Genomic DNA, 13385 nt, shown 5'->3' with positions numbered 1-13385 from the left:
GATGGTTTCTTTTGCAGTGCAGAAGCTTTTCAATAAGGTGAGATCCCAGTTGTTGATTCTTTCTGCTAGTTCCCGTGCTACTGAGGATTTGTTCATAAAGCCTTTTCCTATGCCAATGTGTTCGAGAGTTCTGCCTAACTTACCTTCCAGCAAATTTAGTATTTCTTTTTAATATTTAGATCTTTAATCCACTTGGATTTTAGGATAGTGGATGGTGAAAGATAAAGGTCTAGTTTTAATCTTTGGCAGGTTGAAATCCAGTTTTCCCAACACAGTTTATTAAAGAGGCTATCTTTCCTCCACTGAGGATGGTTGGCTCCTTTGTCAAAGATGAGGTAGCTGAGTACATCTGGATTTTGCCCATTTTACCCTGGCAAGAGTAAAGTCCTGAGTTCGATTCCTGGCACCAAAAAAAAAAAACGCAAACCAAAACAACAACAAAATCTATGTGAACTACAATGAAAATACCAGTAGAACTCTACAACAAAAATAATCCTTGCCTCAGTTGTCACACATGAAAACTGTATGTTCCATGCACAAGTATCACTTACACTGATAGCACATATGTTTTGTTTTCCTGTCCTTTCCTGTAGGGTACAGTTGACATCATTTTAGTTTTCCTGTTGCTGTAGTAGGTCTTTGGGATGCTGAACCTGCCTGTTCACCTGTCAGCTCACCAATATGCTCCATAATTTTTTTGTGTGCAGTTCCCTGGGAAGAGTCATTTTGTTTTTCATCTGCTGTAAATGATCTCTTATGAGTTCCAGTTCCAATCCTCTAAGAAAATTTTGCTATGGTATTTTGGACATGTTCTTTTTTTTGTAAGCTATCAAACTATTTATGCCACACGTTTAGAATTGAGTAAAACAAAAGCATTGGCCAAAACTTTTATTTTTATTTTGAGTGACATCATAGTTACCACATAACTCATCAACATCTACTCTGCCTTTGGTTTTGCAATAGGAAGTTTGCGTCTTGGACTTCTGTCTTGTCAAGGGTTCCCTACCAATATTTCCATCATGGTGCAATGTTGACATCAGCAGGACCAGTTTGTTTTTCTTTGCCATATACGGGGGCCAATGTAAATCTTTCTGAAATGCAAAGATTGTACTATATAATGTTCTGTTTTGAAATTGCAACATTTCATTTGCAATTTCTGCTTTGCTCCCATGAACAGTCCCTCCACTGGTCAACTTGTGTTGCTAGCAAACGTAACATCGATTGGGAAACTGGTAAAGCAGTTGTCAAATGTCACATTCTGATTAGTTTGGGAGATGGGAGCAGCAAGTCTGGTTAAAGCATCATTCGGTTTATTAGTATACGAATAAGGACTTGGTAGCTGAATTCCAGGATAAATTTCTAAATCAAAAGCATAGTAAGCCTTCTCACCTCCAAGGAGATAAATGTTTATGCCATATTTTCCAAAGTTTTTTTTTTTTGGCATGTACACCCTGAAGCTGCAGCAGGCGTGGAATGCTGCAAGATGTTCAATAGTCTTGTATTCAAGTGGTGTGTAAATCGGTTGGCAATTACTTACAAAACTGTCAAACAGTGGATAGCAGCCAGATTATCAGTTTTCTTTTTTGGCAGATGACTTTGTCATCAAACCTCAGTTTTGAAGGAAACCAAGTCTCCTCAGTGTCATTGCTATTCTGCAAACCTCAAGCCCAGACCCAAAACTTTTCCCTAAGTCTTTTACATTCCTGAATTACTGTGAGAAAGCCAGGCTAAGTACAGCAGACTGATGAATGCTTTCAGTTCAGCTAGTGCGGTGTCATAATAAATACATGTTTGAGTATGGCTACTGGTGCACACAGAATATTTTACTTGTATTTCAGCTTTTGTGCATTTCACATCTTGTAGATTTCGTCTGTTACAGTTTCCAACACTGAATGGCAGTACTGGTGTTCTAGCCAATAGGTTTCACCCTTGCCAAAGTCCTCACTGTATTTTTGGACTTAATTCTAACATCAGATCCTTCCATTTGGTTGAGTGACCATTTTGCAACATTGCCACTAGTCTGATTGCTGTCTTCTTTGTCATCTGGATCGAGGGCAGTCTGTATCCCTTGTGTCTGTATCAGTTGATTCTTGCCCCATTTCACTGTCGCTGGAACTTTGGCTCACAAGGTCAATGTTAGTCATCCTCCTCCTCCTCCACCCGTACCACTCTTCCATTATGAAAACGTACTTTACCATAATGCATCATCTTCATCATCCATGTACGAGTAATCCGATGATTCTTTTATTTTTTGGTACCGGGGATTGAACTCGGGTCTTTGCACTTGCAAGGCAGGCGATGGAACCACTGAGCTAAATCCCCGGCCGATTCACTTTTTTTTTTTTATCAGAAATGTTTATTAGATTTCTCTCACTGTTTCAACAAGTGTCGCCTCTAGGTTTCAGTCAGGCATCACACACTTCATGACACGATTATTGCAGCACTCACTATCAGAGATTGATTTGCCCTTTACAGAAATGTTTTAGATTTCCCTCACTGTTTCAACAAGTGTCGCCTCTAGGTTTCAGTCAGGCATCACACACTTCATGACACGATTATTGCAGCACTCACTATCAGAGATTGATTTGCCCTTTGGCAGTAAATCCAACAGTAGTGAAAATGATTTGTTTATTGAAACTGAAACGATGGAGACCCTATCTTTAAGCAAAGGAGCAAAATAAGACAAAAAGGCAAACATGACTTCATAGGAGCTGTTCTGGAATGAAATGCATTAGTTCAGAGGCTCCTTGCAGGACCTGGTGATTGTACATTGGTAAGAGTGAGCATTGCTGGGAGATATCTTCGTAGGAGCTCCTTGTATGAATGGGATGAATTTGCCCATCCGCACCCTTGGACTTGTTCTCGCAGGCAAATGTACACATGGACCTTCCAGTGTCTCCGCAACAATTCTCAGGCATGACAAGGGAGATGTGACACCAGTCTCCCCCATTGTCTCCCGCCTCCCCCTTGTCTGCATCTGCCGTAGCCACTGACAGATGTCACGACACAGTCTTGACCAGAGCACATAGAAAGCCTTGCCTTAGAGAGGGCAATGCAAGAAGAGTGCTTCTACATTTACGGAATTGTATATTACTCAGTTTTTTTAACACCAGGTATAGCACCCAGGGCCTCATGCTTGCCAAGCAGACACTATGCTGCTGAGCTACATTCCCAGCCCTATTACTCAGTTTTCATGGAAAAGCACACCCATGTATTTCTCGTGTGCTTTAGAAAAACCCAAAACGTTTTTAAAAAGCACTGACAAATATAAAGCATCTATTATGTGTTGGTACAGTGGTGGGTATGAAACAAGAGAAAAGGCTCAGGGAAGATGTCATATCTGTACACCGTTCCTCATAGACTGCTGGGCTCCAGTCCTAGGCAAATCATCTGCGGACTCTGATGCTGTTAGGTGATTGAACGGCGCGAAACTCTTGGGGCAGGCCTCACACTTGTAGGGCCGCTCCCCAGGGTGCCTTCTCATGTGTTGTTGAGCTCATCAGAGCAGATGAATCTCCACTTGCATCCCTGCATGTTGCATGCATAGGGCTTCTGGCCACCGTGTGTGCGCTGGTGGAACTGGAGGCAAGACCTTGAGTAAGATTACCCACAGCCCTGGTGTAGGCAGGTGAAGGGCTTGAAATTTTCAGGCTTCTTCAGGAACGGTGAGCTCTTAAGTCTGTAAATTCCGATGCTTGTGTGGGAGTCGTTACCGGATCAAAGGGGGACCTGCCAGGTCTAGGAGACATGGATGTGGTGCTGCCAAAAGCTGATAGATCCACCGAGGATCTGGCAATCGCTTAAGTTCATGATCTGGCCCACACTGACGCTCTGATCATTACAGGGTTTTGTCATCTGGTTCAGGTAGAGGCTTTGGCTCTGGTCACCAACAAGGGTTGCCATCGGACTCCAATAAAAGATCTGATGAACCCTCGGGGCTGTCATCTGGCCCCCCCAGAGAGTGTCTGGTTGTCTCTGTTGGTCTTCACCTCACTGCCACACGATGCTGTCATCTGGATGCTTGTATCGGTCAGTATTTACTAGAGAAACAAATAATACACAAGATGTAAAAATGTATATGAATTTACAAGACTGGTTTACAGTGCCCACCCACAGAGTCGGATGAGGAAGCGCGCAGAGGGTCTGTCTGCACCCTGGAGATTGAAGGATTTAGTCCAGGATCTGGAGCCCACTGTAGTGTCCCGAGCGAGTCCGTATCAGGAGGCTGATGGGTTTGGGATAGGAGGCTGAAGAGTCTGTGCCGCAAGGCTGAAGGATCCACACCAGAAGCCGGTCTGCTCTAGAAGGCAGGAGAAGACTGGAGCTCCTCGGGAGGAACAGAAGCAGCAGGTCCCTTCCTCATTTCCCCTTTACATCAGCCACACAAGGAGCTGCCCTGGGGTGAGTCCTCCACAGTCTAGGGGGTCGGGGAGAGGCCCTAGGGTGGATCTTCTCTGCTCTAGGGAGTGGAAATGCTCAGCCCATCTAGCTAAGCTTCTCTTAAATTTGTCTCTGAAAAAAAATCAACCATCACAGTGCTCTTAAGTCTGCTCACCACTTGTGTCCTGCACCTGGCTAATTTCATTACAGCCAGTACATCTTGCGTGCAGAGACATTTGTCTTCTGGCAATCAATGAGTAGCCTCTTTGGGTCTTCTGGTAGCCTGCTGTTCACAAGATGCTACTTGTTTCATTCAAAAATCCCAATTTTCCAGTCAAATTCTTCGTGAAGGATTGCATCCAGGTCTTCATCTAGGGTGTTGCTGAATACTGGGTGGGGACCCTCCTGGGGACACCAGAGGATCCAGAACTCATCCCTGTAGGCCTCGAGGTTGGCATTATTTGGTCCTGGCTTGAGCTGCCATCACCAGAATCGGAGGCACGAGGAGCTGCGGCTCAGGCATGGACTGAGCTTTCCCACGCTCCTTGTGTGGATCAGAGAAGACCTGGAGAAGGTCATCAGTTTCCTCAGTGTCTCAAAGGAGGGATTCATCTCTTTGCTATTGCTGGAAGACTGCAGTAGATCTTCAGCTGTGGGGGTCCACATTCCTCCTGCCTCAGCCTGCTGATCAGCTGGGATTACAGGCATGCTCCGCCACATCTGACAGTTGTGAAGTTTTTGTGGGTGCTCCTTATGGTAAAGTTCTATTTCTAGTTTCTTGTGGGTTTTTTTTTTTGAGACAGGTTCTCACTATGAAGTTGAGACTGACCTGGAACTCACTGTGTAGTCCATGCTGGTCTCAAACTCACAGAGATCCTCCTGCCTCAGCCTCCCGAGTGCTGGGATTACAGGCGTTTGCCACCACACCCGGCTTTTCTTGTGTATTTTTAAGAGGAAAGGATGTTAAATTTTGTCAAATGCTTTTTCTTTACTTTTTCTTTTTTTTTTTGGTACTGGGGCTCAAGCTGGGCTCTTGCCCTTGTGAGACAGGTGGCGGCACCACTGAGCCAAATCCCCAGCCCTTCAAATATTTTTTTTTCTATGTTTACCAAGATCGTGTGTTTGTCTTTATCTATTGATATGCTATAGTATGTACATTGACTGATTGTTTTTGTTTCTGGAGATGGGGTTTCACTATGTAGTCCAGGCTGGTCTTGAATTTACTGCATTGCCCAGGCTGTCCTCAAAGTCGTGGTGATCTTCCTGCTTCAGCCTCCTAGGTGCTGAGATTGCAGGTGTGAACCACCATGTCCAGATTAGTACATTAACAGATTTTTGCATATTGAATCAACCTAGCATTTCTGGGATAAAGCCCATTTGGTCACAGTATAGTCTTTATGTGTTGCTGGATTCTATTTTCTTGCATTCTGTTGAGGTTATTCATTCACTTTTCTTTTGAGACAGTGTCTCCTTGTAATGCAGGCTTGCTTTGAGCTCACCATGTACCTCAGGCTATCCTTGAACTTTTAGCAATCTTCCTGCCTCAGCCTCCTGAGTGCTGGGATTATAGGCCTGCACCACCACACCTAGCCATTCATTCATATTTATTTTCCTTGATGGAGACAGGGTCTCGCTATGTACGTAGTCCAGGTTGTGTTGAATTCACCATGTAACCCAGGGTAGCCTTAAACTTGAGGGGATCTTCCTGCTTCAGCCTCCCAAATTCTGGGGTTACAAACACGTGACACCACATCCTATTTGTTGCGGATTTTTACATATATATATATACATACACACACTTATGACATATTTATTGGTTTGTTTTCTTGTTATATCTTTCTGGGTTTGTTATCAGAATGCTGACCTCCTAAGTTCATTCTTTTTTTTTTTTGGTATGGTACCAGGGATCGAACTTGAGACTTTGCATTTGTGAGGCAGGAGGCAGAATCACTGAGCTAAACCCTTGGCCCCTCCTTTTTTTTGAGGCAGGGTCTCCCATTGTAGTTCAGGTTGGCCTCCAACTTGCAGTGATCCTCCTGCCTCAGCCTCCTGAGCGCAGGCATGTGCCACCACACCCAACAAGCTCATTCTTTTGTTGAGCGATATCCCATGCAATGGATATACTTGTTTCTTTCATCATTTGTTGTAATTTGGATCTGGACCCAAAATCCAATGTGTTTAAGTCTTGGTCACCAACCTCTGTGCTATTGGGGGGTGAGGCTCAGGGGGCGGAAGTGAGATCATTGGGGGCGTGTCCTTGAAGGGGATGGTGGGACTCCTGCCCTTCCTCTCTCTCCTCTTTCCTCTTCATTTGCCATGATGCCCTGGGCTACCACATGCCCAAACTATCGGGCCAAGCAACTATGGACTGGAACCCCTGAAACCAGGAGCAACACAAACCTTTGTGCCTTGGAGGCTGATTTATCAGTGATATAAACCTGACACTATTCATCTGCTGATGGCCATCTGCCGTTATTTCCAATTTCCCCCTAGTATAGCCAACCTGCACACCACTTCCCCACACGCCTAGAGGGATGTTGGGGGGGATTCTTGTCTACTCACATCTGTCCATCTGCCCCTCCCTCCTTCCTTTCTCTCTTCATCCCTTTCTTCTCATGAATTGGCCATCTCCCTCCAGGCAGGCAACCTCTGGGTCCAAGGCAACCTGTCTTTTAAAATCAGGCAAGAGGCCGGGCGTGGTGGCGCACGCCTGTAATCCCAGCACTTGGGAGGCTGAGGCAGGAGGATCACTTTGAGGCCAGCCTGGGCTACATAGTGAGTTCAAGGCCAACTTGAACTAGATGGTGAGACCCTGACTCAAAAAAACAAGGGAAGAGAAAAAGAATAGATCACTAACAAGGAGAAATCTGTAAGAGGTTTTGAATCCCAAGGAGACAACCTGAATTGGTCCTAAAAAAAAAAAAAATGCCACACCCTGGTCACGAACATTTATTTGTGTCACTGAGTTACAACCCCAGCCTTTTTTTAATTGTTTGAGACAGGATCTCCCTAAATTGTCCAGACTGGGCTCAAACTTCAGATTCTCCTGCCTCAGCCTGCAGTGCACCACCACTCCCAGCTCTGGACTTCTGAAGAGCTCAGACAAGTCGGACCCTGGACAAAACCCCAGGCAGCACACTCAGGGAGACTGCTGGTTTATTATGTGGCTTGGCTGGAGCCCTCTAGACCTGCACGAGGGGAAACAGAGGGCGATGGTGATCATGAGGAGATGTAGTTGGACACCTCAATCAGGTTTCTGTCTGGGTCTCGGAAGTAGACAGACATAATCGGCCCTTTTGCCCCTGTTCTGAGGACTGGGCCCTCCTCAATGGGGACATCAAAAGCCTGAGGGGGGAGAAGAAAACAAGCAATTATCATAGCCCATGTGTGAGACTAAAATTCAGTTCCTAACAGTGGCCTAGAAGTCCCTGATCACCCTTCATCTTTCTGACCTCAGCTCCTGCCATTCTTCCCTCTTCTGCCCAAGAGCAGACAGCCCGGAAGCTAAGCTTCCTCCTCCGTAACGTGGACGTAGGGACAGTACGTAGTACTTTCCGGTGAGTGACAGGAGTGGAATCGAAACGCGGGTAGTCTGGCTCCAAATCTATGCCGGTATGTGATGCTGGGGATGGAACCCAGGCCGCAGCTCCACTACCCAAACACACCCCCGGCCTTATTCCTATGGGGATTTTTTTTTGAGCCAGGATCGCACTCCCACCTGCCTCAGCCTCCCGAGTGCTGGGATTACAGGTGTGCGCCACCACACCTGGCTCAGAGTAGGTAATTGCAACATGCACTGTGTGGATGCGGGGAAATCGTCTGTCTGAAGCTTGAGGGAGCCCTCCCTGGGCCAGGTCATGTTTCCTTTATCTGCAGCAGTTTTCTCAAAAAGAACAAAGTCTGAGGCTGTGGCTGTAGTTCCGTAGCGTGGCCATGTGAAGCCCTGGTTCGAGCCCTATCACCAACCAAACAAAACATCCCATAGGCCAACAGAAAACAAGCAGCCCCTCCCACCTTGAGGCGCCGGAGCATCTCCTCCAGAGGTGCCTCTGTGATCAGACAGACGTCCAGGGAGCCGGGCAGGGGGTGGATGGCTTTGGGTTCAAATTCCTTCCCCATCTCATGCAGGTTAAATTTCTGGTCTCCGAAACACAGTGCTTTTCGGTCTCCCTGTTCAAGGAACAAAAACAAGTAGAGCTGAAGTTCCAAGCTGAGTGAGATAGCCACCCCCCGGATCTTGTTAAAGAACAAGGTTGCTGCACAGCAGCCCCTGCTCCATCCAGCTCATTCCTCAGCACAACTCCCAATGTGCCTGAGCACGTTTCATGTTTTTTGCTTTTTCTTTTTTTTTGGGGGGGGGTACCAGGGATCAAACTCAGGACCTTGTGCTTACAAGAGCCTTTACACTGACCTGCAATCTCCAGCCCTTTTTAATGTTTTTCAAAGGTCTCCCTTATTGTCACTTTACCCCAGTTGGATTAACTTGTGATCCTCCTGCCTCAGCCTCCCAGAATGCTGGGATTAAAAGTGTACACCATCCACTCCCAGCCAGGACTTTTTTTTTTTGAGACAGGGTCTTACTATGCAGTTTGAGTTGGCCTTGAACTCCTAAGTAGGGTAGGTTGGTCTCAAATTTATGAAGATCCTCCTGCCTCATCCTCTCCAGTGTTCAGATCAGTCACGTGCCACCATGCTAACTTAAAAGACACTTATTTCTTGATTTAGCAACTTTAGATACTTTCTCGAAATCTCTCCATGATGTGAATTTAGCTCACGAATATTACAACCTCTTCCAATAGAATCCCATCATCATTTAGTTCCTCTTCTGACTTCTTTATAATTTTTAAACAACCACTTGCAAGTTCATTTATTATTTCTTTTTTGCAGTGCTGGGGATGATGCTTGTTCTTTGATAATTCTGCTGCTTTGATGTCTTCTGTTTCCTCTCCTGTACCTCTTAGCATCTGGTATTTCTTTTGTAATTTCTCTTTTTCTTTTATATCACTGATCCATACCATACCCACTATCAGAAAATTACTTTATTTCACTTTTACAATTGACTGACAGTTTGGCTCTGCGTACAACCCTAACTTGGTATTATTTTCCTATGGCCTTTTTAAAAGTATGTTGCTTGAGTCTGGTGCTGCTAAAAAGAAATCTGATGTTAGCTGGGTGCAGCGGTGCAGGCCTGTGATCCCAGCACTGAGGGAGGCCGAGGCAGGAGGATTACAAGTTCTGCCTGGGCAAACTAGCAAGACTGTTACTAAAGTATGCAATAAAAGGGTTGGAGGGATGTCGTTCTTTCCCGGGCTCGGTCTCCTGCACAGCTAAATGGAATAAATAAATGGCGACTGGAACGAGATGTTAATCTGCCTCTCATTCTTTGGCTGGTGGCAGGGTCACTTTCTGCTCTGCAGCTATTACAATTATTGGTCCTACAATTGTTCTCCAAGTCAAGCACAGGGGCTGCAGTGTCACATGCACACACACACCTCATCTTTGCAGGTGGCCCGTGGGAAGCCCACCTCTATTTATGATTTGGTTTGGCTTTTGTTCTCTGTCCCCACCCTCACCTCAGGCCGCCATCAGAAGTCTGATGTGTTAGATAAGCACGCTTTTTTGTAAGCGGCCGTGGAAAGAGCATTATGCTCTGTGTGGGTGTCACAAATGCTACCACACTGCTGTATTTCTTCCCTCCCCCTCCACTGCAGAGGTCCATCCCGGCCCTGATTCTCTACTCTGGAAGCTGAAGTTGGCCCAGATTCTCAGGGATCTATTTCATCTCTGGAAACTTATTTTCCTTGGATCTCTCTCTTGGGTCCTTTCTCTGTCCTGTGAACAGTCTTTCTCTTGGGGACCTCTGATTCCTGGCTTCCATCTCTTCTTACTGCATTCATTTTATTTATGTACGTGCTCTTTGATATTTCAGGGGATGGAACCCAGCGTCTCTCAGGCTACGCAACAGCTCCACCACTGAGTGGCACCCACAGCCCCCAGGCAGGCAAATTTCTGAGGCTTTTTATGTCTAATAATGCTGTATTTACACTTACACCTGGCTTCTCTTCCTTGTTTCTGTCTACCTTCCTTTCCCTCTTGTCCACTCTCTCTCTGCAAGTCCCCCTGTTTAAAATCTGGAATTTGCTCCCTTGATCCCTTTATGTCTTCTCTCATATATCCCGTGTTTTAGTCTTTGGTGTTAAGCTCAATTTTACTGACCCCCTTTTCTACAGTGCTGGGAAAAGACCTTGGAGCCTCATAAACGCTAGGCCTAGGCCAAGGGCTCCCTCCAGTGAGCCACATCCCAGCCCTTAAATTATCGCTACAAACTAGGGTGTGGTGGTGCATGCCAGTAATCCCTGAATTTGGCTGAGGCAGGAGGATCTCTGAGGCCAGCCTGGGCTATATAGTGAGTTCAAAACCAGCCTGAACTACATATGGAGACTCTATCTAAAAAAAAAAAATTAGCATCATAGTTTCATCTACCTGTGGAAACATTACCTTGAAAGTTGTGACTTCCATGCCCAGGACCTTGGAGTAGAAGGTGGTGGTGTCTTTGATGCTCTTTACCGTCATCACAATGTGGTCAAGTCTCCGGATAAGACATGGGGAAGGGGTCTGACTGCTATTTCTCCATGACTAAAAAGCAAAAAGAAAGTCAGAAGAAATCACCGTGCCGCTGAACACTCTTGTTTTTCCTTCTCTTCCCCTCCAGTCCCCTCTCCGATTATTCTATTTCCTCCTTGCACCCAATTCCAGGAGAGAGTGCTACAAGAAAATGTTTGTAAACCGGGCGTGGTGGCGCACACCTGTAATCCCAGCACTCGGGAGGCTGAGGCAGGAGGATCGCCGTGAGTTCGAGACCAGCCTGGGCTACATAGTGAGTTCCAGGTCAGTCTCCACTACATACATAGTGAGACCCTGTCTCAAAAACAAAACAAAACAAAACAAACAACAACAACAACAAAACAGCTCTCAACATTGATTTTTCTGTTATATGTTTCTGTCTATTTCACCAATTTCTGCTCTTTTGCTTGCTTTTTTGAGACAGGGTTTCACTCTGTAATTCAGGCTGTTCTTGAACTCACTAGGTACTCCAGGCTGGCCTCGAACACACAGCAGTCCTCCTGCCTCAGCCTCCTGAGTGCTGAGATTGCAGGCGTGGGCCACCACATCCAGCTAGTTTTTTGTTTTTTAAACAGGAGGATCCCATTAAGTAGTTCAGGCTGGGCTTGAACTCATTATGTAACACAAGCTGGTGATCCTCCTGCCTCAGCCTCCCGAGTGCTAGGATTACAGCCTGCGCCAACACGCCCGGTTTAGTTGTCTGCTTTAAAAAAAATGATTAGCAGGGGTGGTGGCACACACACCTACAATGTCTGTGACCCCCTGTAATCCCAGCACTTGGGAGGCTGAGGCAGGAGGCTCACTGCAAGAATGAAGGCCAGCCTGAACTGTACGGCCAGACCTTGTCTCAATAAAATGGAAAAGAAAAAAGAAAAGATGGCTAGGCATGGTGGCACATGCTTATAACCCCAGTGCTTGAGAGGCTGAGGTAGGATTGCCATGAGTTCAAGGGAAGCCTGTGCTACAGAGCAAGACCCTATCTCAAAATAAATAAGTAAATAAATTTAAAAAAATAGATGACTGCTGTGGATGTTGCTCAGAGGGGAGTACTTGCCTGAGCATGTTTCAGGTTCTGGGTTCAATCCCTAGCACTAAAAACCAAAACAAAATAAATGAACAAACAAAAAAATATGACAGAAACAGTAATAATGCCAGGCGTGATGGTGTTCACTTGTAACCCCAGCACTCTGGGAGGCTGAGGCAGGCGGTTCCAAGTTAGAGTCCAATTTAGCTACTCAATCAAATTCTGTGTGGAAATGAGAAAATACAAAAGGTTTGAGGATGTAGTTCCATAGAAGGCCCTGGGTCACCCCCCTCCAAAACAAAGACTTTTATTTCTCACTACCTAAGTAGGTTGAGTCAGAACCTGGAACACACAGCCCACCATTCTGCCTTCCCTAGCACAGGAAAGGATGCGGGGGTCCCTATAGAGTCCTCTTCAAGGTCTCTTCAGGCTGCCAGGGGCCCCTCAACTCTCTTGCAGACCTGCAGACTTCAAGGTCACCGCGTTGTTCTCTCGCCCTCTGCACAGGGACCAGGAGCCAGCCTCGGGGACACCGTTCATGGGTCCCAGGGGCTCTCTCCACCGTCCCCCAGACCTGTCCCAGGAGGAGCAGTCACGCCCAACCAGGTCTCCCACCAGCCGTCCCCAGGCCGCCACGGCCAGAGCCTGGCCTTTCTGCGGGTCTCTCCTGCCCTCTGCTTGTCTTTGAAACGGGGGGACTGAGGAAAGGGGGCAGTGATCAAGAAGCGGCAGAACAGCGAGGCAAAGGGAGGGGAAGCCGCAGCCGCTGCAGGATCCGGCTGCGCTCACCTGAGTCCTCGCAGTTCTGCTCCACAGCCTGGAGGGCAGCCGGCGCAGCATGGCAGGGCGAGTGGCGGTGCTGGGGCCTCCGAGTCGACTGAGACTGAACCCGCAGGTCAAGGGCGGGACCCGCAGAGGTAGGTGGGGCACGTGCAAGGACTCTGACCTAAAGAGGGCCCCGGAGGGGCTGGGGGTGTGGCTCCGTGTGGAGAGATAGCCCAGCAGGCACACAACCTGGTCCCCTCCCAGCGCCACCAAATCCCACAAGAAGAATTCTGTGCCCCAAGGTGGGACCTTGTGAATTCCCTGAAGGAGTAAGGTTAGGCCTTCCCTCCGCCTGTCGCCCGGGGACTCTGGGGACATTCTGTCACTGTTGGCCTCACGCTGAGCTTAGCCCCCTTCTCTTTCAGGTTACCTGGCGGTTTCCCGGGGCAAGAGTTTGAGAGGTTTGCTCCTGGGCACACCAGGTCTGTGGCTATTAAGGACTTGAACGTCAAGATGCAGGCCTGTAACCCGAGTTACTTAGGAAATTAGCCGGGAGGATCACAAATTCAAGCCAGCCTGGGCAGCTTCCACC

The 13385-nt window shown here is 47.0% G+C and overlaps 1 protein-coding gene across 1 annotated transcript; it reads right to left on the bottom strand.

Annotated features, from left to right (window-relative positions):
• Positions 1 to 7319: 7319 nt before the first annotated feature.
• Positions 7320 to 13084, bottom strand: Glod5 (glyoxalase domain containing 5). Its single transcript, XM_010606370.3, has 4 exons — positions 12818 to 13084; positions 10879 to 11016; positions 8395 to 8550; positions 7320 to 7725 (listed from the first exon to the last, which is right to left on the bottom strand). Exons 1-4 carry the CDS (start codon positions 12866 to 12868, stop codon positions 7600 to 7602), a joined length of 471 nt encoding a protein of 156 aa, XP_010604672.1. The 5' UTR covers positions 12869 to 13084; the 3' UTR covers positions 7320 to 7599.
• Between the last annotated feature and the right edge of the window lie 301 nt (positions 13085 to 13385).

Source organism: Fukomys damarensis, unplaced genomic scaffold (genome assembly GCF_012274545.1).
Source record: "Fukomys damarensis isolate Sample0158 unplaced genomic scaffold, DMR_v1.0_HiC HiC_scaffold_39, whole genome shotgun sequence".
In the NCBI taxonomy this organism is placed as follows: domain Eukaryota; kingdom Metazoa; phylum Chordata; class Mammalia; order Rodentia; family Bathyergidae; genus Fukomys; species Fukomys damarensis.
The sequence above is the reverse complement of the archived record's forward strand: the minus strand, read 5'-3'. Positions and strand labels throughout refer to the sequence as shown.

Coding starts and splice junctions, on each gene's coding strand:
- Glod5 (XM_010606370.3), bottom strand. CDS start 12,868: ATGCTGCGCCGGCTGCCCTCCAGGCTGTGGAGCAGAACTGCGAGGACT. Junction 11,017..12,817: donor GCAGAACTGCGAGGACTCAG/GTGAGCGCAGCC, acceptor TTTGCTTTTTAG/TCATGGAGAAATAGCAGTCA. Junction 7,726..8,394: donor AGATGCTCCGGCGCCTCAAG/GTGGGAGGGGCT, acceptor CTCCCCCCTCAG/GCTTTTGATGTCCCCATTGA.